Below are 23,957 nucleotides of genomic sequence, written 5' to 3'. Positions count from 1 at the left end.
GGGGCATTCGGACCGGTTACAACTGATAGTCTACACTAGCTTGCAAATTCGGCAGCTCCCCTTCAATACTTTGATTAATGAGTGGACTACTTTCTTTTTTGAAGTTTGGATTTATAGTTTAAAGAAGGCCAGTTGAAGGTTTTGTAAGTGTAAGGTTGACTCTTATAATTTGTTTATATGGATTGAATTGACACTATGGATTGTATGTTAACCTATTTGTTTGAAAGTACAATACCGGTATTTAGCGGATGTTCTTTTAGGGTAATGTGACTGACTGCTGCAAATTAAGTAGTTTGTAACTTGTGAAATCTCATGATGAATGAGTCAGCTTGTTACACAGGTGCTGGCAACAATGGTACTAATGAAGTACCGTAGCATAGTGGATTTCCTTGTCAGTTGCTCCAGTAGTAGTACAAATTGTAATCTTTAAAGTGCTCTAGTTCTTTGATGCCACATTTTCCTAGTAATGAACTTAACAAGGGAATTCTCGAAAATGCTAGAAATCCCCCAAAAAAATTACACCCCTATGTGTCAATGACTTATTGGCTCACTTTTAAAGCGGACCTCCTGTTTTTCCCGGATGGGGTAGGGTGAGGATTAAATCTACGGTGGATGAGAGTGACACATAGGGATGTAAAATGGTAAGGATTAAATCTACGGTGGATGAGAGTGACACATAGGGGTGTAAAATGCGGGAGGATTAAATCTACGGTGGATAAGAGTGACACATAGGGATGTAAAATGATAAGGATTAAATCTACGGTGGATGAGAATGACACATAGGGGTGTAAAATGGTGGATGAGAGTGACACATAGGAGTGTAAAATGGTGGTGTATGAAAGTGGGGGATGGCTAGCAGCTTCGGGGAATTCTCGGTAACTATAACGTTGTTGGAGATGTGACAAGTTAGATATAGTTGTTGCTCTGAAATTCATACTATCATACACAAGTTATGATTATATTATCTAGTAAGAGATAGTTACTACCACTTTGGGCAGTTCATACTTTCTAAACATAAGTTGACGAACTACGGTCGTGCTTGATCCCTTCGAGCAACGGAGAGGGTACGTAGGCAAACTTATGCGGTTCAGCACAACTCTACAAGGTTGTTCGTATTGTTTTGAAAAGATTTGGTTATTGATTGGTAGTTCATACCATTTATTCAGAGACTGTCGCAACTTGAAGGTGCATGTCGTTGGTAAGAGATAGTTGCAGTACTGGTTGTTCATACTACCTAGGAAGGAGATGATTGTTGTTTTTCTAGTTCATATCATTTTTAAAGGATGTTAGGTTGAGCTTGGCTGAGTAATGTGAGTTTGTCAGGCCCACTGGGGCCCCCACCTGCGGGTAGCAACCCGGAAGACTGTTAGCTGTAACGGTAGCTAGTATCTGACTACCATGACATTGGAAACTGGCCATATGTCAGGCCTTAATTTGCCCCCCCACCTCCGGGTGACAACCCGGAAGACCGTTAGTTGTAACGGTGGCTGGCATCCTATTACTCTGGCAAGAGATACAATGTATTCTCATGGTAGAAAGATGGAAATCATTTATCCAATTCGATGACCCTTATGAAGTTGGGTAATCTCGTGGGATTTCTGAGTATTATGGTATGGACATATGCTCAGAGAATCTGAAAAATTTGAAAGCTTTACTTATCGAGTGACATATCAGGAAATTGGGGCTTTCCAAGTGGGTCGTAACCCGACCCATTTGGACCAAAAATTTCTCGGTCTGTCACAATATATTTCAGTGAACAAGCTCTATTCAAGAAACTTAATAGAAGAAGCAACTAGGCAGTTTATTCGATCTTTACAACAAGTTTTAAATTTATCGGAATAAACTGCTTGTTTAGATACCAGAGAACCAAGTGTGCAAGAAGATTCACAAAGACCAGAAACCATAAAAACAAATTCTTCAAGTCTTCAATCTTCAATCTTTAAACTAACCACTACACAAACAACTTGATTCCACTATCGGTTAACACACATAGAATAGAGTCTGTTAACGTTGATTGATCAACATTTTTATCTTGAGATCTAGAATCACGAGATCTGTAATAGTTAAATCCTCAAACAAATTTGAGTGACCTAATATCAGAACAGAAGGACCATATAATAAACAAGTTATATATATAACGTTAGTTCTTAATCAAATCAATTAATCGAAAAATTAAAACAACAACATGATTTAGTTTCTCACCTACGTTACTACTAAAAGCGTCTTGATCCCAATACTTTAAACGACGGAGCCAACACAATACGTTTCACCTAATTAGATTACTCATATATATTAACAAGTTGGCTTCCCACACAATCACTTAAGATGCGTTTCAACGGATGATTTTATAGAATAGAAGATCCACAATTTATAGTGTTATCAAAGCTTGAGTGGAAGACAAGATATCACCAAATCTGAAATTCCTCAAGATATGCAAAATGAATATACATTTACGGATTTGATAAATACCAACTATATTCCAACTAATAAACTGAATTCACTCATTGGTTGATAACTAATATTAGCTAGCACGCCTCCATGTGCTTTACTAATGTAGAAACTAGAGATATGCAAACCTCTTGGATGACAAGCATATATTTTCGATATCTAAAAGATATTGAAAAACGGGTTTCAGGATCTTTCCTTGAGTATCAAAGGAAAATACTTGAACATTAAGATATTAGAGTTTAGAGCATGTTTAAATCATTAAGTCGACATATTCTAATCTAATCCATGTACATCTTGATGCCTTCGGAAACCAGATAATAGACATATCAAATATCCCAAATCCGATTAGACATATAGGGTCGATCCTGGATATGATCCTTGTTAAGGATCGGTCATGGATTTGATCCTTGGGATTGGTCATGGATTAGATCCTTGTAAGGGATAGGTCCTAGAATTAACCCTCGAATTACCTTTTTCAACAAGAAAACAAGTTTTGCAAGTTTACCCCCCTTAAACTATGTAAAAAAAATAATCCAATGTATGAATTCATCTGGAAATTCAACACACTAAATTATAATGAATTACCAACTTGTGTTATGTTGATACTACAAAGTCCATAGATAAACTATACTTCGTAACTCTATATAATTAAGTAGTAGAAACAACTAGTATGTTATTCCTTGGTACTTTGACCATAGTATAGTGGCCAACTCATGTACTAGACACAACTAGACAAACTTTACTTCATATGTTATGTTTTCAATTAATACTGACTTGAAAGTACAAAAGATAAAAATGGAACAAGTCAAGTATGTTTTTATTAACCTCGAACTGAAGGATGATGTCAGGTTTTCATGAGTAACAAGAGCAAGTATCAAAATTTCTATGTTCCTGTTCTAACCTAACGAAGTTGACTCTGGTAATCAAGTGAGTCTGGATTTTGTAACTAAACTTGAAAACCAAACTTGACTTACCAAAACTTGATTAGTTCAAACCGAGCAATGCTCTAACACCTTCATATCATTCTTTTTCATGTAAAACCTCATCTTAGTATAGACTTTTCATATATATGTATAATTTATTTCTTTCACCAATTATACCACTTATGGTTTTTCTTTTCGTGTGAAGAATGTTTCCATTATGGAAATGTATCTTTGCTCATTTAGAAACTTACATATCATATGTGCTTCAAGGTTGGACACTTTGCTATAGAATGTCATCATATAATAAGGAGGGCATATACCACAAAATTCCATGTTAAGTTAGCTTCGACTGACATTTTAGGTGAGAACCTTGGTATGAGTATACAAGATCTAGATTTCATATTACTTATGTTGCTCTTAGGTTTTGATCTTATTGAATATCATTCATATATTAATGGTAATGAGCATATAACCACTGGTGGTATGTTGATTTCTGATATCGGTAATACTACTAGATTTTTGCATCATGATAAAATTAGTTTGCCTAAAGTTGCAGTTGTTAGAAACTAGACAACATACATCCAAAGGTGATGAACTTCTAAGCTAATAAGAAGAATCTCGTGATCGCAAAGACTAGAGATAGCGTAATGAAATAAAAACTCGTCTTGACCATGGACGAAAACCAAAATTCTCGACAAGATCTCGATCGTCTCGGCCGAGATTAACTACAATTACATTATCTTGCCCAATACTAATCATTAAACTTTTATCCAAAGTTCACTTTAAGGAAGTTAAAGACTAGAAAACCATGAAAATAACATGAAGTTTTCGCATATCTACCTTGTAGACATTGATTATTAGATTGTATCATTAGCAAGTTGCAGGTGGAAAACCATATGGCCACCCTTTGTAACTTGTAAATTGATAACCTCATTCAACAACTTTGAAAGAAATTCAGTCACCAGTAAGTTTAATTCTGTTTGTAGTAGTGTCATCATACTGAAATTTGTGCACTAATTACACAACATTGTTTCCATCTAATTGACCTTTCACCAACGTCATTCTCTTTTGAATTTGTGATAGGAGAATACTATTTGACATTGTCAAAGGCCTTTTTCATATCAGTTTTATAAAGGATACCCATGATTTTTGCTTAATTATGTGATTAATAAATTTATTTGCAATCAAAATACCGTCAAGTATGTGTTTGTCTTCGATAAACTCTCTTTCAAAATCATATACTAAAGAAGGAATAACCACCTTGAACTTGACAACTACAAGTAAAAATTACCTTATAGCATATAAGGCCAAGAAGTCTGAAGTCTTTAGTTGTTGGTGAGCCCTCGTTCTTCTAAATGAGCCTAATAAAAGAAACATTCAAACTCCAGTTTGATTTTTCTTTGACGAAAACTCATTAATAACTAATATAAGGCTTTGTTTGATAACAGAGAAAGTAAACAATTTCATGGAAAGTGATTTCATGGAATCAGTTTCCTGGGGAAGCAAGGAAAGACTTTCCATGGAATTAAGTTTAAAATATACTTTAGGCCACACTTTTTTTACAATTCCATGAAAACATATTTTTGACCAAACGACAAAATACACGTTATTTCCATGGAAAGATGACTATTTTCATGGAATTAACTCCTATCAAACACAGCCTAAGATCATCTAGTAAAACCATTTGGACCACGATCTTTATTTGCACCGAGCTTTTTGATAATTCATGCATTCCATCTTCAAAAAATATCTTTCAAACCAAACTCTTTGTTGGTCATCGAATTGATCAGTAAAATTCAAATTTTCCAAACATGGAATCACATTGTAAGAAGTAGTGAAGAGACTAGAGTAATAGTTCACTCATAATCGCATCTTGACTAAAAACATTTATATTCGACTTTGCAAGATGTAGAGTTCAACTGTTTGGTCCCTTAGAGCATCTCCAACAGAGGGTAGATTTATTTATTTTTAGTGACACATAGGATTTGAGACCCCCATTTGGCATAAATCCATCTCCAACAGTAGGATCCTACAAGTTAGGAGGGATCAATTACCAAATATTAAGGTGTTCAAGAAAGTGTTATCTACACCTCCGGTTGCATCTCGACATCATGCTTTTAACTAATTTTCTTTTAATTATAAGGGTTGAAATTCTCACTATTGGAGATGGTTTTTTAGATATGAGGTCCTATATTTACTCTATGTGTAGACCCCATAAATAAAAGCACTAAAAAAAAGTAGGAATTACCAATAGGTACCATTATAGTGTTCTTAGTTAGTGGCATGTCCACCCATTAAAGCCCACTAATCAGAGGTCCATAATTAAAAGAAAACATGAAAATGGACCAAATTTTTTAAGCCCAGGTCCTGCACACATGTGGAACATATGAGGACGTATTTTTAAATACCGAAAACATCCTTAAGTATATAAAGCAGTAACCAAATCCATTTCTTCTTCATTTCTCGATCTATTATTCTTCTTCTTCTTCATTTTCTCATTTGTGGTTCGGTGAAAAGCTCCGGCTATGAAGATCTTCTGAGGTGTTGATCAATTCGTGAATTCAAAATAAGATTAATCGGTAGGTTCACTTCCTTACTGTTGGTATAGTTTAGGTTTTCATTTTTCCTTTCTTCTTCAAAAGCTAATTTTAATTTAGGTTTTTTTTCTTCTCGGATTAGAGAAATTTTTATGTTTATAGCAAAATCTAATGTTTAGGTATTAGATCTGATGTTGATTCGGTTATATTCAAAGTTTTGTCATTGTTTTTGGATTCTATCAGCGTTTTTTAATTGATTTTTGGGTTCGATCCATGAGTACGTATATGTAATACTGAAATATTTGTTTTGATTCTGAGGTATTTTGTAAGTTGATTTACCTATACTGATCTTTATTTTAAGTTTTTTATTGATTTTATCTTAATCTGAGATCCAAATCTCTTGATTTCATGGGAAAAAGAATTCAAAATTCAGATTTTAAGGTTCCAAAAAGAGGAATTAAATTCAGTTTTTTTGTGTTTATGATCTTCATGCTTGATTCGTTAATTTTTTACTTCAATTTTGGTAAAAATACTTTAGATCTAGATAGATAGTGATGTTTTATGTTTATTTCATTATTAGATATGATGTTTTAACTCGGTTTTGTTGGTCTTTGGTTTGTTTTTAGTTTGCTTTTGTGTATTAATCATCAGTACATATATGACGTACTGAAAGTTTTTGATGAAAATAGTCCAGATCTAGTTATAAAATCATGTTTTACGTTTGTTTCGTTTGTAGATCTAGAATTTTAGTTTCATTTTGTTGGCTTTTGGTTTGGTTTCAGTTTAGTTTTATGTATTAACCATCAGTACTATATGACGTACTGATTTTTCTGTGTTTACTATGCTTCTATATGTTTGGTTTCAGTTTTTGCTTGTGTATTAAACATCAGTACGTATATGACGTACTGTTTTTATGAATCTTGATCGTAATTATTCGATTTTTTGGTTAGATTTTGATGGTTTTAGCTTATTTGAACTCTCAATTTGATTTTCTAGTTATTTTCTTTCTTTATTTTCTCAAAATCATACTAATCATACTTGTTAAGAGTACTAAGAAGCTCTGTGTTGTAAGTTTTGTTGATTTGAATTGGATTGTTTAAGGAATTGTCATGATCTTCGTTGTTGTTGCAGTTTTTGAATCGTTTTTTTGGAATTGCTATTATGGATTATAGAGTGAAAATTGATAATAAATGTGCATATCTTGTTGTTCACTTGTTTCAGGTTATGCTAGATACAATAGGCCCTGAATTGCAAGTTTTTAATAAAAGTGAAAAATCGATTGCACTGAAGGTTGAATCATCGGTTGCTTTGACTCCGGATCAAGATAAAGAAGCAACTTCAGATGTATTGCCAATCAATTATGATGGATTAGCAAAGGTGTGCTGAAATTTTGGTTAAATCATAGTGTAATTTCAGTTTGGGCTTGGGAATTGTTGTCACATAATTCGAATATGTTTGCGTTCTGTTGATGTATATCGTAAAATTGGAAAACAATGATTAGGAAGAAGGATGACAGTGTAGATGTTCCCTTGAACCTTCCAATTGTTGTCTTTGCGATACCTGTGTGACTATGTTATCCTAAGCTATATGATTCTGTGCAGGCAGTAAACAAAGGAGACACCATCTTTCTAGGTCAATACCTGTTCACAGGAAGTGAAACTACATCAGTTTGGCTTGAGGTACGGCACTGAACTCTGACATTTGGAGGATTCATCAATTCTTTTTTACAGGCAGTTGATTTTTATTTCATGAATACGCAGTACGTATAAGGCGTACTGATAGAAACTTCTTTTGATTCTGTTTTATTCAGAGTTTTGTCACTTTTTTTTGTTTGATCCATGAGTAGGGGTGCACATACCCTACCCATACCCGCCAACCCTACCCTACCCGCCAGTTTTTTAACCGTATCCTACCATATCCACTATTTGGCGGGTAGGGTGGCGGGTAAAGATTTTCTTAACCGCCAGTAAACGGGTAGGGTGGCTGGTGTAGGCCATATCCTACCCACCCTACCTAGCACATGCCCTACTCATACCCGCCAATCCTACCCTACCCGCCAGTTTTTTAACCGTATCCTACCCTATCCATTATTTGGCGGGTAGGGTGGCGGGTAAAGATTTTCTTAACCGCCAGTAAACGGGTAGGGTGGCGGGTATAGGCCATATCCTACCCACCCTACCCGTTGTGCAGCCCTATCCATGAGTACGTATGCGCAATACTGAAATATGTGCTAATTTATTTATAATTGATTCTAACAGATATGTACTTTACCTGGAAGCGGTGCAGCAGATATGTACTCGAATTGTAAGCAGCGGATATATACTCGAATTTGTAAGCAGTGCGACAGATATGTACTCAGATTTGTAAGCAGTGCGGCATATATGTACTCAAATTTGTTAGCATATATGTACTCGAATTTGTGAGCAGTGTGCCAGATATGTACTCAAATTTGTAAGCAGTGTAGACACACACGTTTGGTAGTAGGGGTATTATGGTCATTTCTATTTTTTTATTAATTTTGGACCTCCGGATAAAAAAAAATTCTGGTTGGACCTTACTATAAATAACTATATGGGCTTTGGACCAATCAACAAGTTTTCCAAAAAAAAAATCCACATAGGATTTTTTGCACCTTCTCTTGGAGATGCTCTTATAACGAAAAAAAATAAATAAATCTACTTGTTCCAGTTTAGACAAGGATTTGGAGTTTTCACGCATATTAAAAAAAAGACTAATTTTTTTACATCTACAAATCTTCCAGCATTAATTGTAGTCAAAAGAAAATCTTCAGACATTAATTGCAATTCCTATGTTAAGAATAATCTTATCACTCCAAATTAAAACTTAAAAAATATTGTTGGTAATTTCGTGGAGAAATCTAAAAACCCTACTTATCTCGCTAAGTATTTTGGATGGAACTACAAAAAAAAATTAAAGGGAATAATAAATAAAAAAATCCTTTCCATTTTTTTCCCGAGAAAACGATTCATCCAGTGTAAATGGCAGTAGCGTAGTTTATTCTGCCAAGAGCCGGCGAGTAGAACAAGCGATGCTCATGTTTTACCTCCGTTGGCAGTAACGATGTAATATATTCCGTCGAAGCCGGCGAGTATAAATATAAAATAATTTTCTTCGTTTAACTCTAGAAATAAGAGAGAGAGGAAAGGACATGAAAGATTTCAAAATCACACACACTGCCTGTTGTGGTCGTCTGACGTAGTTTCTACTGCCAATGGCGACGACTTCATCTCCGTCAACAAAATCAAGTTTTAGGGTTAGGGCTTCTTCATTAACACTAATCCTTATCATAATAATCCTCTTATTCATCTTGAACATCTCCATTACTACTTCATATCAAATTGATCCAACCTTTCAGAATTCATCCCCTTCCATTAAAATCACTTACAGTGACCACTGTGATTCAATAGTCCCTGAATCTAAATCAAACAATATAAACCTATCACCATCAGAATTCCTTCAACTACAAAATGGATATTACAATGGTGGTGATAAGTTTCTTTCTCAGAATCTTCAATCTTCATTTAATTCCCCAAAATCGTTAGTTTTTCGCACTCGGAATCTTTACAGTACTGATACAGAAGGTATTCAGAAAGTTGAAGCAACCTTGATTTTCTTTGGATCAGCAAGATATCCCACTGCTTTGAATAGAACGACTTACGGTGGTGGTGGTGGCGCATATCGACATGGTAAATTTCGATATCGAGGAGGTCCTAGATATAGATTGGGGAGGAATAGATTAAGTTTTACTTTACAAGGTTTTTATTCACAATCTACTGGGAAGCTTTGTATGGTGGGATCAGCTAGTACTTACTCAAAAGAAGGTAATATGCTTGAACTTTCTGGTGTGTTTAAGCTTAATTATCCAAATAATTCGACTATTATGACTAGTTTGATCACTGGTACTTTGGAGAGTGCGGGTAATACTGATGATAGTGTCAATTACTTTGAACCTATATCTATATTAGCATTTTCTCAGAGGAATTATAATTACTCTTTATCTTTGAAGGAGTATGAGAATGGGTTTGAGAATGTGAGTAAGGATGACGAATTGTTGTCGTCTCTTGGTTTTGATTCTGTTGGGGGGATATGTTCGGCGTTGATTAGATCGAGTAATGGCTTTGAATTGGAGTATGAAAATGGTTGTGTTGATGCTGGTAATTGTAATGTTCTTGGTAGGAGTATCGATTTTTTGCCGGATTCTATGTCTTTCAGTGGAATTCAGTGTTCACCAGATAAGAAAAGGTTGAGGTTATTGGTTGGTTTTAAAAATGGGACTTACTTTGGGTATCATGATGCTTTGATTCCTAGTACAACATTGGTTGGGGAAGGAGTTTGGGATGAGGAGAAGAATCAGCTACATGTAATTGCTTGTAGGATTTTGAATTTTACGGATTCTTTGGCCAGTGCATCTGTCGGTAATTGTTCTATTAGGTTGAGTTTGAGATTCCCTGCTGCTCTGTCGGTCAGAAGTAGGAGTACTGTTGTTGGAGAAATATGGAGTAATAAAACAGTGAATGAGTCAGGTTATTTTGATAAAGTTTTGTTTCAAAGTTCTGCTAGTGGAATGTTGCGTGTTCAAGGTTTGAGATATGCGTATACTGGTAATGGGAGTGCGATTAATTCGTGTATGGAGAAGAAGTCCCTGAAAAATATGGGAAAGAAATATCCTGACGGCTACTCATATGACATGAGATTCGACATGTCAGTTAAAGATAGCAAGGGAAAGGTGGCTTGGGGGTACTCGGTCCCTCTATCTGTAGGTGATGAATTTTATAACAGCCTTCCTTATATTCATAGACTGGGTTTTGTGTACCAGGGGCCTGGAATACTTCATGCTAACCACAGCCGCAGCCGCCTTCTTAATATCAGCTACGTGATAAGCTTCAGGCCTCCACCGGGTTTCAGTTTGGCGGGAAGGCTCTCTTCAAATAATATGCCCGTAAATCAGAACAAACCATATGATGTTTCAGCAGAAGGCATCTACGACACTAAAACAGGAAGCTTGTGTATGATGGGTTGTCGGAAGCTATGGTTAAATCATCAGAACTCAACAATAAGTGATTCAATGGATTGTAACATCAGCATTAGCATTCAGTTCCCTCCATTGAATTCGTATAATGGAGAGACTGTCAAGGGATCAATACAAAGCACAAGACCAAAAACAGACTCTCTTCACTTTGAGAGTTTAGAGTTGTCTTCAAGGGCAATGTACTCAACCCAGGCAAAAGAATCCATCTGGAGAATGGATTTGGAAATTACCATGGTTCTGATATCTAACACTTTAGCTTGTGTATTTGTTGGGTTGCAGCTCTATTACGTAAAGAAACATCCTGATGTGATTTCATCCATCTCAATTGTGATGCTTGTCATTCTTACTCTGGGCCACATGATACCTCTAGTTCTGAACTTTGAAGCCTTGTTCTTTACAAGTCGTTACCGTCAGCATGTCTTGATTGGTAGTGGTGGATGGCTTGAGGTGAATGAGGTGATTGTGAGGGTAGTTACAATGGTAGCTTTCTTATTGCAGTTCAGACTTCTCCAATTAACTTGGTCTACGAGAATGAGTAATGAAGGCCAAAAGGGATTATGGAATGCAGAAAAGAACTCTTTGTGTGTTTCGCTACCATTGTTTATAATCGGTGCGTTGATTGCTTTGATGATCCACTGGTTCAAAAATCATTATAGTCGGGCTCCACAACTCCATGGACATATTCTTGCTAGTTACCAGAGTCATTCTATCTTGAGGGACATGAGATCTTATGCCGGTTTAGTGCGGGACAATTTTCTACTACCCCAAATCTTGCTCAACATATTCTCAAACTCGAAGGATATGGCCCTTTCTCCTCTATTCTATTTTGGAACCAGCATAGTCCGGTCGTTACCACATGCATACGATCTCTACAGGCTTCGCAGTTATGCAAATGTGAATCCTGAGTTTGAGATTTATGCAAAGCACACAGGAGATTTTTTTTCCACCGCGTGGGATGTTATTATCATTTGTGTAAGTTTGCTATTTGCTGGCCTCATTTACTTCCAACAGAGGTTTGGAGGTAGGTGCATACTTCCTCAGAGATTTAAACAGCAGTCAGTATATGAGATGGTACCTATTGATAGCAGTGAGGGACTGTAAAAGGGTAACTATCCACACATCCAAACTTTTCCCATTTTTTATACTAGGGTCTTCTTCCATACTAGTGGATACAGGTAAAGGCATGTTTTGACAGAGGTATGAAATTCTCATTTGTTAATTTCTATATTTCTTAGTAGTGATTCATAATCTGTAAAACAAGCATCTAAGAAATGGTTGTATATTTAGATTATGATATTCTTGAAGAAGATAAACTGATTGTGTTTAGAGGGAAGATGTAATTGGTTCTGGGGAGAAGTAATAAAAGTGGATGCTAATTGTTGTGGATCATTTTTAAGCCTTTTAATTGCTTTACTTTTTTGGCACCTATTCTGACAGGATCTGAAAACACGATTTCCATGAAAGCAAGTGAAAGGTTACTGACATCTAAACCAACATTTTGATATTAGAGGGTTTAAACCACACATATTTCATTTTATATGAACTGTGATACAGTTTTATTTGTGTAAAATTAAGGAGCCTACTAGTAGATAAACCACCTTTAGGATACTAACTACCATCTTATATGGCAAGTCCAATGCTAACAAAATTTGTTAGCAGCCAAATTTCTCAAAGGATTTGAGAAATCCGAGAGCAGCATCACGTGCTTTTTCTGGTGGAGGTGTGGTGGCTGAGAGTGGTTCATATTCTGATTTCCATTCTGCAATGCATTGTTCATCTTCTTTTCCAGGTACTGGAAGAAACGAGAAGGTAACCCTGTAGAAATTATACATGTCCTTCAGTTCTCCTGCGATTACTTCGTAAGTAACAGACTGTCCCTCCACCACCTTCTCTATCTTCTGTGTCGACTCTTTCACGTAGCTGTGAACAGCTGTGTATACACAAACACATATTAAAGATAACAAATTTGTTCATCTGTTCTTTCACACTTATACAGTAACACAGTGGCTCAAAAGGAAGGCATTAGTGGTATAGTAATGAAATATGGAAAGAATTTATTTTTGTTTCAGGGTTATATCACCACTGTGAGACACTCACCATTGTTCATGCATGCGTCCACATAGAAAACTAAAGGATCTATCCAAAGTGCTCTGAACAATAAGTCTTATCTGATGTTCTTAATTTTTTTTTAGTTTAAAACTCTTAAGAAAAGAAAATCAAACATGCAAATGCAACACTGTTTTCGTTGTCGAATCTGTACAAAAGTCTAGAGAGAGAACTGACCAGGGCCAAGCTTGAACACCCTGAGACTGCCAGGGCCGCCATCACCCTTTATGTATTCAGCACCAGAGAGCATATCTGGGTTAATTTTGCTGATTAGCTTATCATCTCTGTACATACTCCATGCTTTGCTTGCAGGAATGTTGAGAACAGCTTCTTCACTCAAGCTCTGCATCCTAATATCCTTCTCTCACTTTCTGTTTGATAAGCTTGGCTCTTTGTTTTGTTGTGTGCATGTTTGATGTGTGGTGTTTCTTTTATAATAGAACACCGAATCATCACATTCGGCCTAGAAATGTAAATCTAGCCCAACAGTGTGCTCTTCGTAGAGCAAGGACTAGTCTCTCTCTCTCTCTCTCTCTGGGAGCCAGACTCGTTGAGTATTTCAGAGACGAGTGGCCATCCATGCATCGGCTGTTGAGGTTATCTCTTTAATGCACTGTGTCTTCTACTACCTAAAAATATTACAAAATCGAAGTAGTCTTCATTCAATAATCACCTAGAGAAAGAAGCATAAATGCCAAAACCCCTTTTTGTATTTTCTTATACAAGAAAAGTCACTGATGTTACCTCCACCTTATGTGTGCGTATGCGTAGACATTCAACTTGAGAAGTAAAAAATGAGAATCCACCGTTTTTACCTATGAAAATTGAGCACATTAAACCTTGTAATCGAAGCTACTCCGCATCTATTGTTTTTTTTATCGTAACATTTGACCTTTTGTTTTCTCAGACCTAGGCCCCTAGTGCCTTCGGCTAAATCCGTGTAGATAACTGTTTGCGGAATATACTCAAGATTATCCCTCTTTCATGGGTTGGCAACAAGGCGAGTAGTATTATGCATTTTTGGTTAAAGTTGAACTGAGAATTGGAAGACAGCTAAAGAATTGGGAAAATTCAAATCAAGTGGAATGCCATTTCTATTGAGAAATTTTACATACTAGTGATATACACATTGCTAGTTCAGTTGGTGAACTTCTAAGAACATACGAAATTCTAGAGAAGCTAATTAAGCTAAGAATGGATATGTACGACTCAAGAAACTACAACCCAAGATAAGAATCAGTATATAATACTAAGAAATCATGCATGTCAAAATAAGGAGATGATGATGATGAACAACTGCAACCCCAACAATGCCGCTTTCCATTTAGTTTCAGATATCAAAACAACAACCCTAAACATGAACAGGAAATGCAGAAGTCAGAAAACTAAAGCAACAAAGGTCAACCGAAGAACCAAAGCAAATAATGGATCTTGAATGTGTTTTGGCATTCTCAGACTTACATTACAACTGAGGAGAGAAGAGATCTTGGTTGTCAGCAATACACACGAGAACATCCTCTCATGCAATTGGTTAGGGGTCAGTAAACCTGTGGCATCACAATGTTACACAGCTATGGTAGTCAGCATTATGCTTAATCAACAGTTGTTACAAACCAAGAAATGGAATATATAGTTGATATAATAAATCAATAGGCATTACACAAAACACATAATCAAGTAGCAACTGATAAACCAAAATTAATGGAACGGTTGCAAAAACATTAGCATTGTCAGTCTTACATTAAAATTGGCAGGGAAAAGTTCTCCATTGTCAGCAACAGACCCAAGAACACCTCTTCGTACAATCAGTTTGGGGTCCATCCGTAAATCTGTGGCACATAATGTTAGCATCCATAATTAGGAATATGCACAATTAAAATGGATGATACTTGACAAAACAGATCCAAATACTTTACACAAAACACATACTCAAGTAGCAAGCTAGAAATTTCAGAAATTAAAATGTAGCCCAAGATTTTACCTCCATACTCAAAGCTAAACTATTTCCCCGCTAGAATACGAGATATCTGAAGACCTCTACTGAATGCTTCATTGAAGAGTATCCTAGTCTGCATTGACTGGAAACCAGGGAGCCACGATAATAGTGCTACGGGGGCCAAGACGATAATTCCAAGCAGAACATCATACAGACGAGCTAGTGACACAACAGTGTCCCATAACACAGTCGACTGCAGAAACGGCCTGATTACCTGAGCTATAGAGAGTAGTCCCCATCCCGTAGGTATGAAAGCCAACATCCCCGTTAGCAGATCAAGGACTACGAACTCGGTGAACTCCAACAATATAACAATTATAAAAACTGTAAGCAGAAGCACAACCCACTGGACCAGGCGATATTTTGAGTGTTCTCTAGCAGCGTACTTGTCCTGAGCATATCCAATTATCACATATATCCCAACAACGAAGATCACGAAAATCCATGAAAGTAAGTAAACTGCAATACTGGTCTTTCCATCGGAAATTCCAAGTTGGTATACAACCCCATACTGAAAAAAGAAGTAACGCAGATCCAGAATTATTTCCAACAACTTCCCCCACAAGCCTGTTGTTCTCAGATGGTCTTGTTCTTCATACCACCATGTTTCCCAGCTCTGATCAGCTTTTGTGAACACCCCACCTTTATACCATATCCAACTCATGAATTCCTCAAAGTCATATACAGTTTTTAACCAATCAAATCCTGAAGGGTTGAAAACAAAGGGTGCCATAATCCATGATACTACAAGAAACCAGCTCGTGATTGTCATGGCAATGTAAAAAAAAGTATCTTTCGCCATTGGGCTGTGTGCAGCATATACTGTTAGTATGATGCCAAGCTCTATGGCTTTCACAAAATGGCTACGAGCATAGAGTCTATAATTTTCACTGAAGCTTTTGTGCTCCACAACAAAACCACGGCCTGTTGCTCGGTACTTAGCTCCACCGTGAAGAATGGTTCTGCCGAAGTAATGGGTGCGAGTACCCATTGAGAATGTGTAAAAAACAGATGCCAGCTGAAGTTGCATCGTCAAGAAATCCCATATAGCCGGAAGGAAGCCATGCTCGAGAGTATTTTCCACAATCATTGGAAGGGCAGTGAACATGCCAAGCTGGATAACAAACTGCTGATTGAGGATTGCACCAAATGCTTTATTATTGGAAGAATTCATCATGGAGCCCTCAATGCCACTGAGAGCAAGATAAAGTCGCCCCCAAACAAATGAATAAACAGTAACAATCACCATCATCGTGTTAAAAAAGAACCCAACGGTAGTGTAGAAAAATGAAAGCATCCGGAAAAAGTCAAGTCTATGACCTAATCGGTAAACATCTCTACTAAGAGCTTGTTCACCGTTGCCACTAGCAACCTTAGCTTCAAACATTGATATCTGATTCAACCCAACATCTCTTCCTTTGCCAACTTGGATGTATTCATGGTGTGTCACGTTACCGCCTCTTAACGTGCAATTGAAACCCGCGAATATGTCCTCACTGATGTTGATTACTCTTGAAGCCTTGCTAATGCCACCTCGAGATAAGAACCAGAACCTGTCAAACACATCTGGGTGCCCGTAATGCATTCTCACCTTTAGAGGGTTTGCAAGAACACGCTGACCTAGGGTGACAAAACTTGTCTCCTGAGCAGACATAAACCAAGCGAGGGAAGATACAGAACCAGTAAAGACGTTCTCACGAACTCCTAAGATGGTAGGTTTACGAATGCCATAATATTTGCTATATTCCTCCAGTAGATTACGCATCTTCAGAGCTTCCTCAAAATAGTTATCCTGGTTCATATCAATGGTCTGAATCGCGTCACCTCTAGTGAAGATAATTGCATGGTTCTGATTCTCCGGTTTACCCTCTCCAAGCTTCAAAGGACCTGGTAACTTTATCCTGTAAATCTCTACCTCCCTCTTCAGCTGCTGATCATACTTCACAAGAACAGAATAATACGCCATTTCATCCCTCCCAATTTGCACCTCATCAACATAGGCCACTCGAAGAGCTTCATTGTTCCTCATCAGATACAAAATTTCCTCAGCACGCGGGTCTTTCTTTGCTTTCTGCGTCCCGTAGATCTGACACGCCACTACATAAGTGAACTTCATCATAGCAGCCCCAAATTCGTGGCCTTTAAATAACACACTTACTCCGCTACTTGCCCTGCTCAGACCACCTTGCAAAGACTGTGAAGTATGCAAAGATTGTGACGCGTGCAACCCTAGACCATCTAAACCACTGTCTCTTCTCATGGAAGAAAGTCCAACTGCTCCGTTTTTAATGTCCATTTCAGATGCGGAATCTAAGTATGCCAGCATCGTAAGAGCCTTATAGTAATACATCATTCCTCTTACAGTACGTGAAAGTGTTTGGCCTCGGTAAGATGCCCAAAGACGTAGATCCCTCAACTTGGTTGTCCAGATCTCTTCTTCATCGACCATACCCTCTCTGCGCATGCGTTGCAAGAAGTTGCTCCATTCATCTGCATAAATCTTCTGCAAATAAAACAAGGTAGATATACCATCTTCATTCTCAGTTCGCAATTGTTCTTTGCCGTACACGACTTCTTCATTGTAGTAAGGAGTCAAAACACTGAAAGCCATCATTTTTTCAACTTCTGGAGCACGAGGCATGTTCATAAACAGGGAATTGCTGAAGAAAGCAATACGACGTCGTGCCTCAAGATTTATTGGTAGATTATGCAATGAATCCCTGGAAGTGAGAATAGTATGCAAACGCCGAAGCTGGCGATAGAAGGAAACATTGTCTTCATCCGGTATTTCGAGAACATCATCAAATAGTAAATCCTTGCTGGATGCATCCTTCAGACTTGCCAACCCATCTTCCTTTAGCTGCTCCTGGGTCCTCTTCACCTTTGAGAAGTCTCTGATGTAAATCTCGTGAAGGGCCTGCAATGTAGTGGCAATTTTGCACATATCTTTCTCAGATTTGAGCAGGAGTTCAACGAGGGCGACAAATTTGGCATGAATATCTGGCAATAATTTCGTCAAGTACGTGTCTGTAAACTTCCCGTACTTAAGAGCTTCATCAATCTCAAAAAACAACTTTTTAAGAATTGAATAATCTTCTGTACAAGGTTTGATGATCCCGAGAAGTAAGTGTTTGATGCTATCATAAGCTTCAATGACGGCACACCTTCTATACTCATTCTTGCAGACCTTAAACCAGAGAGCCCTATCAGAATACTGACCCGACTCTTTTGCATGCCCGAGAGCAAGCAGCAATTCATTACACAAGAGTAAACAAGGCCACCGGATAACCCTGATTCTCCAAGAACTCTGTGGCAGTTCCATGAGCTCAAGCTCGCGGTCACAAATAATGTCTTCCTCCCTGAAATTCATAAGGATCTCATTCCATATCATAGCAAACTTGGTGGCCTCCACCTGGTCCATTTCAATCTTCTTGTAAGGCCGCCCCAGCCCATATCGAAGCTTCAACCGGTGCATAGCATCATTCACTTTGCTCCTCAATGAACGCCTATCCTTGAACAACTGTTCCTCAGGCATAAGATTAAATTGCATTGCACTAGAGAAGAACTGAAACCTAAGTCTCAGTTGTTCAATATTACGGATCTCTCCCAAATGCGAGAATAACCCAACAATTGCCCCGACAAGGGAGGAGAAAATGGAATACCAAATCTGCAAATCCATGAGATAAATAAGAATCACTGGAAGCCATAACATACCGATGGCCAACTTGTTGGTGTTAGAAAAGAACTCATGCCACTTGTATTCTATCCTGTTGAGCTTTAAAATGGCCTTTGTAGGATTGACCAAGGGTTTGATCTGTAGGAAGTAACTGAAACAGAACTTTGAAAGCAAAGTGAAAAACCAAAAGGTCGTATACTTTAGGTTGTCAACAAGTCCCTCTCTGAGACCACGGCCCACGAAAGTTCGCGTCTGAAACCACCACGTGAAAGCATAAAAGATCTTCCAATTGGTCTCTTCAAGAATGTTCCTAACCCAAGGAATAATAAACAGAGCCAATGCCAAAACCTCTGGAACTACGAACACCAATGCTGCCCATAAGAAATTCAGTAACCTACGATTAGCTTCATCTGACCATCTACCATCAAAGTTTATCCGGGACCTGTCATAGTTTCTCTGGGACCAAATCCTTCCATAGAAAACACCAAAGACAATTATCCACCCAATTGCAACAAAACATTTTAGCACCATTCTTACACCAAGTAAAACATTCTCCCTTGAAACCAAACTATACTGAGTTCCGGCATCGAGTATTGTTTGAAGAAATCTAAGACCTGACCAGGTTATAAAAATAGTAAGAACTGATACCTGAACATCTCTATCATCCAATGCTTGCCAAGGAAATTGTTGCCCTCCCCAAGCAACAATTATAGCAGCTTGAAGATACAAAATGAGCAAAATCCAAAGCCGATCAAAACTTCGAAATATATTCCAAAATGATCTTTGTTCAACGTACCCAGTTTTGCCAACCCCTTTCCCTTGCTTTTTAGTAGTAAAAAAATTACTCGAGGTATTAATAGGCCATTTCAATCTGGAAAAACATCGTCTCCTCCAAAAGTACTCATTAATATCATCATAATTCCTCCAAGCAGAATGAGGAGCAGTACCATTTCTACTATTCTTAACTTCCTCGCTAAGAATATTATAAAATGGAGTAATAACAAGATTCAAAAACCCATTTTCACCGCTAATGGAAGGAATAAACGGCGCACCAGTTTCCGGATCGGGATACTCCTCCAAAATCATATTCAAATCCTTAGCCATATGATGAAAAATATAACACAAACATTCAGGAACAAACCGAATATTGGCAGATTCTCCCCAAATCAAAAGAAACAAGCAAACATACAATAACTCTTTTCTAGGATCTAAATACCTATCAGCAATAAAAACATTAGATTTCCTTCCCAAATAAGAACACCAACAAGTATAATTAGAAAGCAATTTCTTACGAAAATGAGCAAGTACCGTTAAATCAAGAGAATCAACATTCTCAGGCGGAGGTTGTTTCCTCATCTGTGAATTAGCTAGATGAAGTACTAAATGTTCTCTCTGATTCCGAATATTATCTGCTTGAAAACCAAAGAAAAAACCTAGCCAATCAAGTAAATCATACTCATCTCTCCATTGAATAAACGGAGGTCTTCTTAAGTCTCCAACTGTTTTAAGTGCTGTGGCTACTGCTCTTACTTCTGGATAACGTAACGACGGATGGTCTGCTATTAGATCATGTATCGGTATGATGTTGTACGCTCTTCTTGGATTAGGGTTACTGTTTGGTACTCCGTGATGAAGTGGAGGCCGGTTATGTGGTGGTTGTGTTCGGTGCCGGAGATTCGCCATGGCATCTGGAAGAAACAAGACAGAAGAAGCAAAGAGAAGACAGCAAGTAGAGTTTGAGTTGAAGGTGTTTTGAGAGTTTTAGGTCGTGTTTGGCCCCTTGGAAATGTCTATCCAAGGTTGGGTTATCAAGAAAATACATTTAAATTATGTTTGTTTTGTTCTAATTCTAGTCTAGGATATGAACAACTAAATCTTTCTTGATTTTAGGAAGCTAAAAAAGCAAGGTTATGTTATTCTCCAAAATAGCCGGGATACCAATATCCTTGTCTGGGTTAGACGGTTATAGAGATAGTTATTTTAATTAATCAAAATATTTTCAATTTTTTTAACTTTATTGTTATGTTTTTATTTTTTTCTCCGACAATTTTATCCATAATACATAATTATTTTATAAAAATACATATTTAAAATATGGAGAGACAAACATAATACATGATAAACCCGTGATGGATATAACAGAAAAACAAACATCATCTTTATTAATACATGCCGAGGTAATCCTGCTCAAGTTAGAGAAAAAAATTCCCTAACTAAGCTTTATGTAGTCAAAGATCCCAAACACGGCCTTAGAGATGGAAGTTTTTACTAAAGAAACAAAAATGACTGAACTGAAGAGGAAGAGGCAACCAATCAAACTACAGAGAGAGAGAGATGGGTTTTGAGGTTTTGGAAACCGTTGTTTTGGATTTTTGGCTGAACTGGGGAGAGTGGGAGGAGAGTAGGGTCCACTGCAGTAATTTATTTTTTTGAGTTTAAACCTTATTCTGGTGGGGGCAACGAGGTGGAAGAATATGCTTTTTTTCACCTGAGGTGTTCGTACTCTTACATTTCATTCAAGAGCTGTGATTTTTTATGTGCAGATCGAGGAGGATGGGGTTCAGGATTGGAGAGATGATGGTCGTTATTAGAGAGGACTGTAAGAATTTAAGGTTATGCGAACAGAGAGTGGGAAAATGAATCAACTGTTTAGCGTGGAAAACTGTCGTTGCTTTTCAAAAGTTTTAAGATATAATCGCTTTTAGTGGCACGTGAGTGGGGGTGTATAAGGAATTAAGTTTTCTGACAGGGGTATTATTCGGTATTAAAGTGTGAGTCACCGAAGGAGCTTCGCTTAAAAGCAACGGCTCTTTTTGACTGTTTGTGTGCTTTTATAGCATGTGTGGAACCCATTGTGGGGTTATGTTACGAACATAAAATTGACTATGCTGTAGACTTTAGTCGTCAGCCACTTTTTCATCATCAGCGACACACAGCAGATAGAAAAGGATAGACTACACCAAACCTTTTCCAAGAGTGGTAAGGTGGCCATGGTCATATTCATGCAGCGTATACGAACGTTACCGATTCCTTTTATAGTGTTTGGATGTATATCAGAAGTTATTTTTCGATTACTGGAAATCAAAAAATCACAAGTCAGTTTGGCAATATTGTTTCAGAACGACTCTACAAACTGAAAAATCAACTTTTTATGAAACAAAATAATTTTGTTTCTGGCTTTTACTTTCGGAGAAGTAGAAATAGTTTTGCTTCTGGTATCCAAACGAGCTATTAACATCGTTATATAAAACCTAGGAATTACTAGTTATTGTTGGTTCACCTGTAAAACTGGTTTAACTGCTAATGTTTTTTCATGATTTTGGACAACATTATTATCCCGGGTCCATTGTACGTGCAAGATTTGTAATTATTTTTTAAAAAGATTTTAAAATTCCCCTCCCTCTAATGAGTACAACCTATAATATTTTAATTATAAAGATAAACAATATAATGCAAAGAAATAAATAACACAGACATGAATTTTTTTGTTAACGAGGAAACCACAAATGCACAAAAACTCTGGTACCTAATCCAGATTTGAACATCAAATTATATTATCACCTTCTCGGCTTGATTTTGGTTTTCTTTGTTTCAACTGAATCATATGATGATTAGCTCGATTTCCTGATTTGTCTCTTCTTCTTTTTTCACTCTTTGCTTTCTCAATTAGTAACTTTTTCCTATTATCATTTTCTTTATTGTACATTATGTGATTTATTTATGGTTAATTTTATTTGTTTTTATTCGTGTTTTAGTATTTTTGTTGATTTTTGAATCTATTTTTGTAATCGTGTTCTTTGGTTGATAAGTCACTACATTGTTTTTGTTTACATTTCTTTTGAGCATCTGTTTGATTTGGTTTACTTTTATTTTTCTTAAAGTCATGCTTTTTGTTTTTTTGAAGATTTTTTTTGTGATGCCACATTCTTGCTATGAGTGTAAGAGGGGTCTAATGGTTGCCACATGTCTTAATGGCCATCAAGGTAACTATTTTATGGTACATATTTGTTGAAAAGTTTTTTATGTGCCAAATTTTATTTTTTCTGTTCAGCTTTTTTGTTACCCTATATGCAAAGTTTATTTTCTTATTTTGTTCAGCAACTCTTTGAGTTTCTTTTAGTTCTCTGAGCTTTCTTTCCAAATCTAGTACCAGTACAAAGAGATATGTATTGTTTATTCCTTGTAGTTTAATTAGAATCTTATTTTTACTTTTCTTTTTGCAGGGTTTTATCTTTTTGCGTATGCATTAGATCCCGGGGAAGACAATGATAATTTGCATTGGTTTATGGTCAAGCTCAGTAAAGTTGTGGATGATTGACGCATCACTTTTTTGACTGACCGATGTGAAGTGCTATTGAAATTAAAGCTGGTGCTTTTCATGATGCTCATTTGAAAAAAAAAAGGGGGTATGAAGTACACTACCAAATTTTGATGGAAACCTGTATGGACAAACTTGTCATAGTCAGTAGCACATATCAACAGTAAAGATCTGATACCTGATGTGAAGACAAGTTTATCTTGGACGATCTCATAAATCAATATCAACTAATAACCTAGTATGTATCTGTTAATACCTAAAAATCACTTCTAGGAAAAAGAAATGCACCGCTGTAGTACTTTCTTTTAGGTTCGAAAATCAAAATCTAACAGGACAAGCCTAAACTACGAAAGTAGTCGTTCCCTCCTGCTTCGATCACAATGAGAAAAGATGGGTTGATCTTAAGGGAGGAAAGCAAAGAAAGTTAAAAAAATTGCAGTGTTTGGAATTGTGTATTTGGGTCTTGAACTATAAAGAATAACAGAGTTTTTGGATATGGTAAGCTTGTTCTGTTTTCTGAATAGGCTAATTAAGTGGCCTATTTATAGTAGTTTAGAATACAAACTGCTTTTCTCGTAAGTAGTGGAGGTAGCGAGGTTGTGGAGAGATGGGAAATATGGAGATAATGGAGGTAATGTGAGATATTTTAGGGAAGTTTCTGGAAAACCCCTTTTTATCGTATTCCATTATCTCTCCAACTACTATAACTGTCACTGCTACTTGTAACTTTTTTTGATTGATTAGCAGCGGGAATTGAACCCGCAACCTTTCAGTTAAGAGTCCAACCTATAGCCAACTGGGCTAATGCCAGTTGGTGCAAAAGTGTACGGTTTTGAAGACTTGAATGATTTGTGAGCAGAATTTTTGTTTAGTATGGGTTGAATAGAGTTTTAGTCAAGAAGT

The 23,957-nt window shown here is 37.0% G+C and overlaps 3 protein-coding genes and 1 non-coding gene across 4 annotated transcripts; 1 reads left to right on the top strand and 3 right to left on the bottom strand.

Annotated features, from left to right (window-relative positions):
* Positions 1-9,140: 9,140 nt before the first annotated feature.
* On the top strand, positions 9,141-12,059 carry LOC113353445. The gene has a single exon (XM_026597047.1). It carries the CDS (start codon positions 9,141-9,143, stop codon positions 12,057-12,059), a length of 2,919 nt encoding a protein of 972 aa, XP_026452832.1.
* Positions 12,060-12,437: 378 nt separating this feature from the next.
* LOC113306860 lies at positions 12,438-13,626 on the bottom strand. The gene is made up of 2 exons (XM_026555778.1): positions 13,242-13,626; positions 12,438-12,888 (listed from the first exon to the last, which is right to left on the bottom strand). The coding sequence occupies exons 1-2, from the start codon at positions 13,411-13,413 to the stop codon at positions 12,611-12,613; spliced, it is 450 nt and encodes a 149-aa protein (XP_026411563.1). The 5' UTR covers positions 13,414-13,626; the 3' UTR covers positions 12,438-12,610.
* A 504-nt stretch (positions 13,627-14,130) lies between these two features.
* On the bottom strand, positions 14,131-20,509 carry LOC113306851 (callose synthase 12-like). Its single transcript, XM_026555768.1, has 4 exons — positions 15,046-20,509; positions 14,805-14,893; positions 14,526-14,611; positions 14,131-14,415 (listed from the first exon to the last, which is right to left on the bottom strand). Exon 1 carries the CDS (start codon positions 20,417-20,419, stop codon positions 15,065-15,067), a length of 5,355 nt encoding a protein of 1,784 aa, XP_026411553.1. The 5' UTR covers positions 20,420-20,509; the 3' UTR covers positions 14,131-14,415; positions 14,526-14,611; positions 14,805-14,893; positions 15,046-15,064.
* Positions 17,344-17,424, bottom strand: LOC113342094. Its single transcript, XR_003356402.1, has one exon. It is a non-coding gene; the product is annotated as a small nucleolar RNA J33 (small nucleolar RNA).
* Positions 20,510-23,957: the final 3,448 nt, after the last annotated feature.

The sequence above is a fragment of the Papaver somniferum genome, chromosome 1 (assembly GCF_003573695.1).
Source record: "Papaver somniferum cultivar HN1 chromosome 1, ASM357369v1, whole genome shotgun sequence".
Lineage (NCBI taxonomy): Eukaryota > Viridiplantae > Streptophyta > Magnoliopsida > Ranunculales > Papaveraceae > Papaver > Papaver somniferum.
Note: the sequence above shows the minus strand (reverse complement) of the source record. Positions and strands in the feature narration are given on the sequence as shown.

Bases quoted from the DNA above. Each gene is read 5' to 3' on its own strand.
- LOC113353445 (XM_026597047.1), top strand. From the start codon at position 9,141: ATGGCGACGACTTCATCTCCGTCAACAAAATCAAGTTTTAGGGTTAGG.
- LOC113306860 (XM_026555778.1), bottom strand. From the start codon at position 13,413: ATGCAGAGCTTGAGTGAAGAAGCTGTTCTCAACATTCCTGCAAGCAAA. The intron at 12,889-13,241 runs GTCAGTTCTCTC...GTGTATACACAG, and splicing joins GGTGTTCAAGCTTGGCCCTG to CTGTTCACAGCTACGTGAAA.
- LOC113306851 (XM_026555768.1), bottom strand. From the start codon at position 20,419: ATGGCGAATCTCCGGCACCGAACACAACCACCACATAACCGGCCTCCA.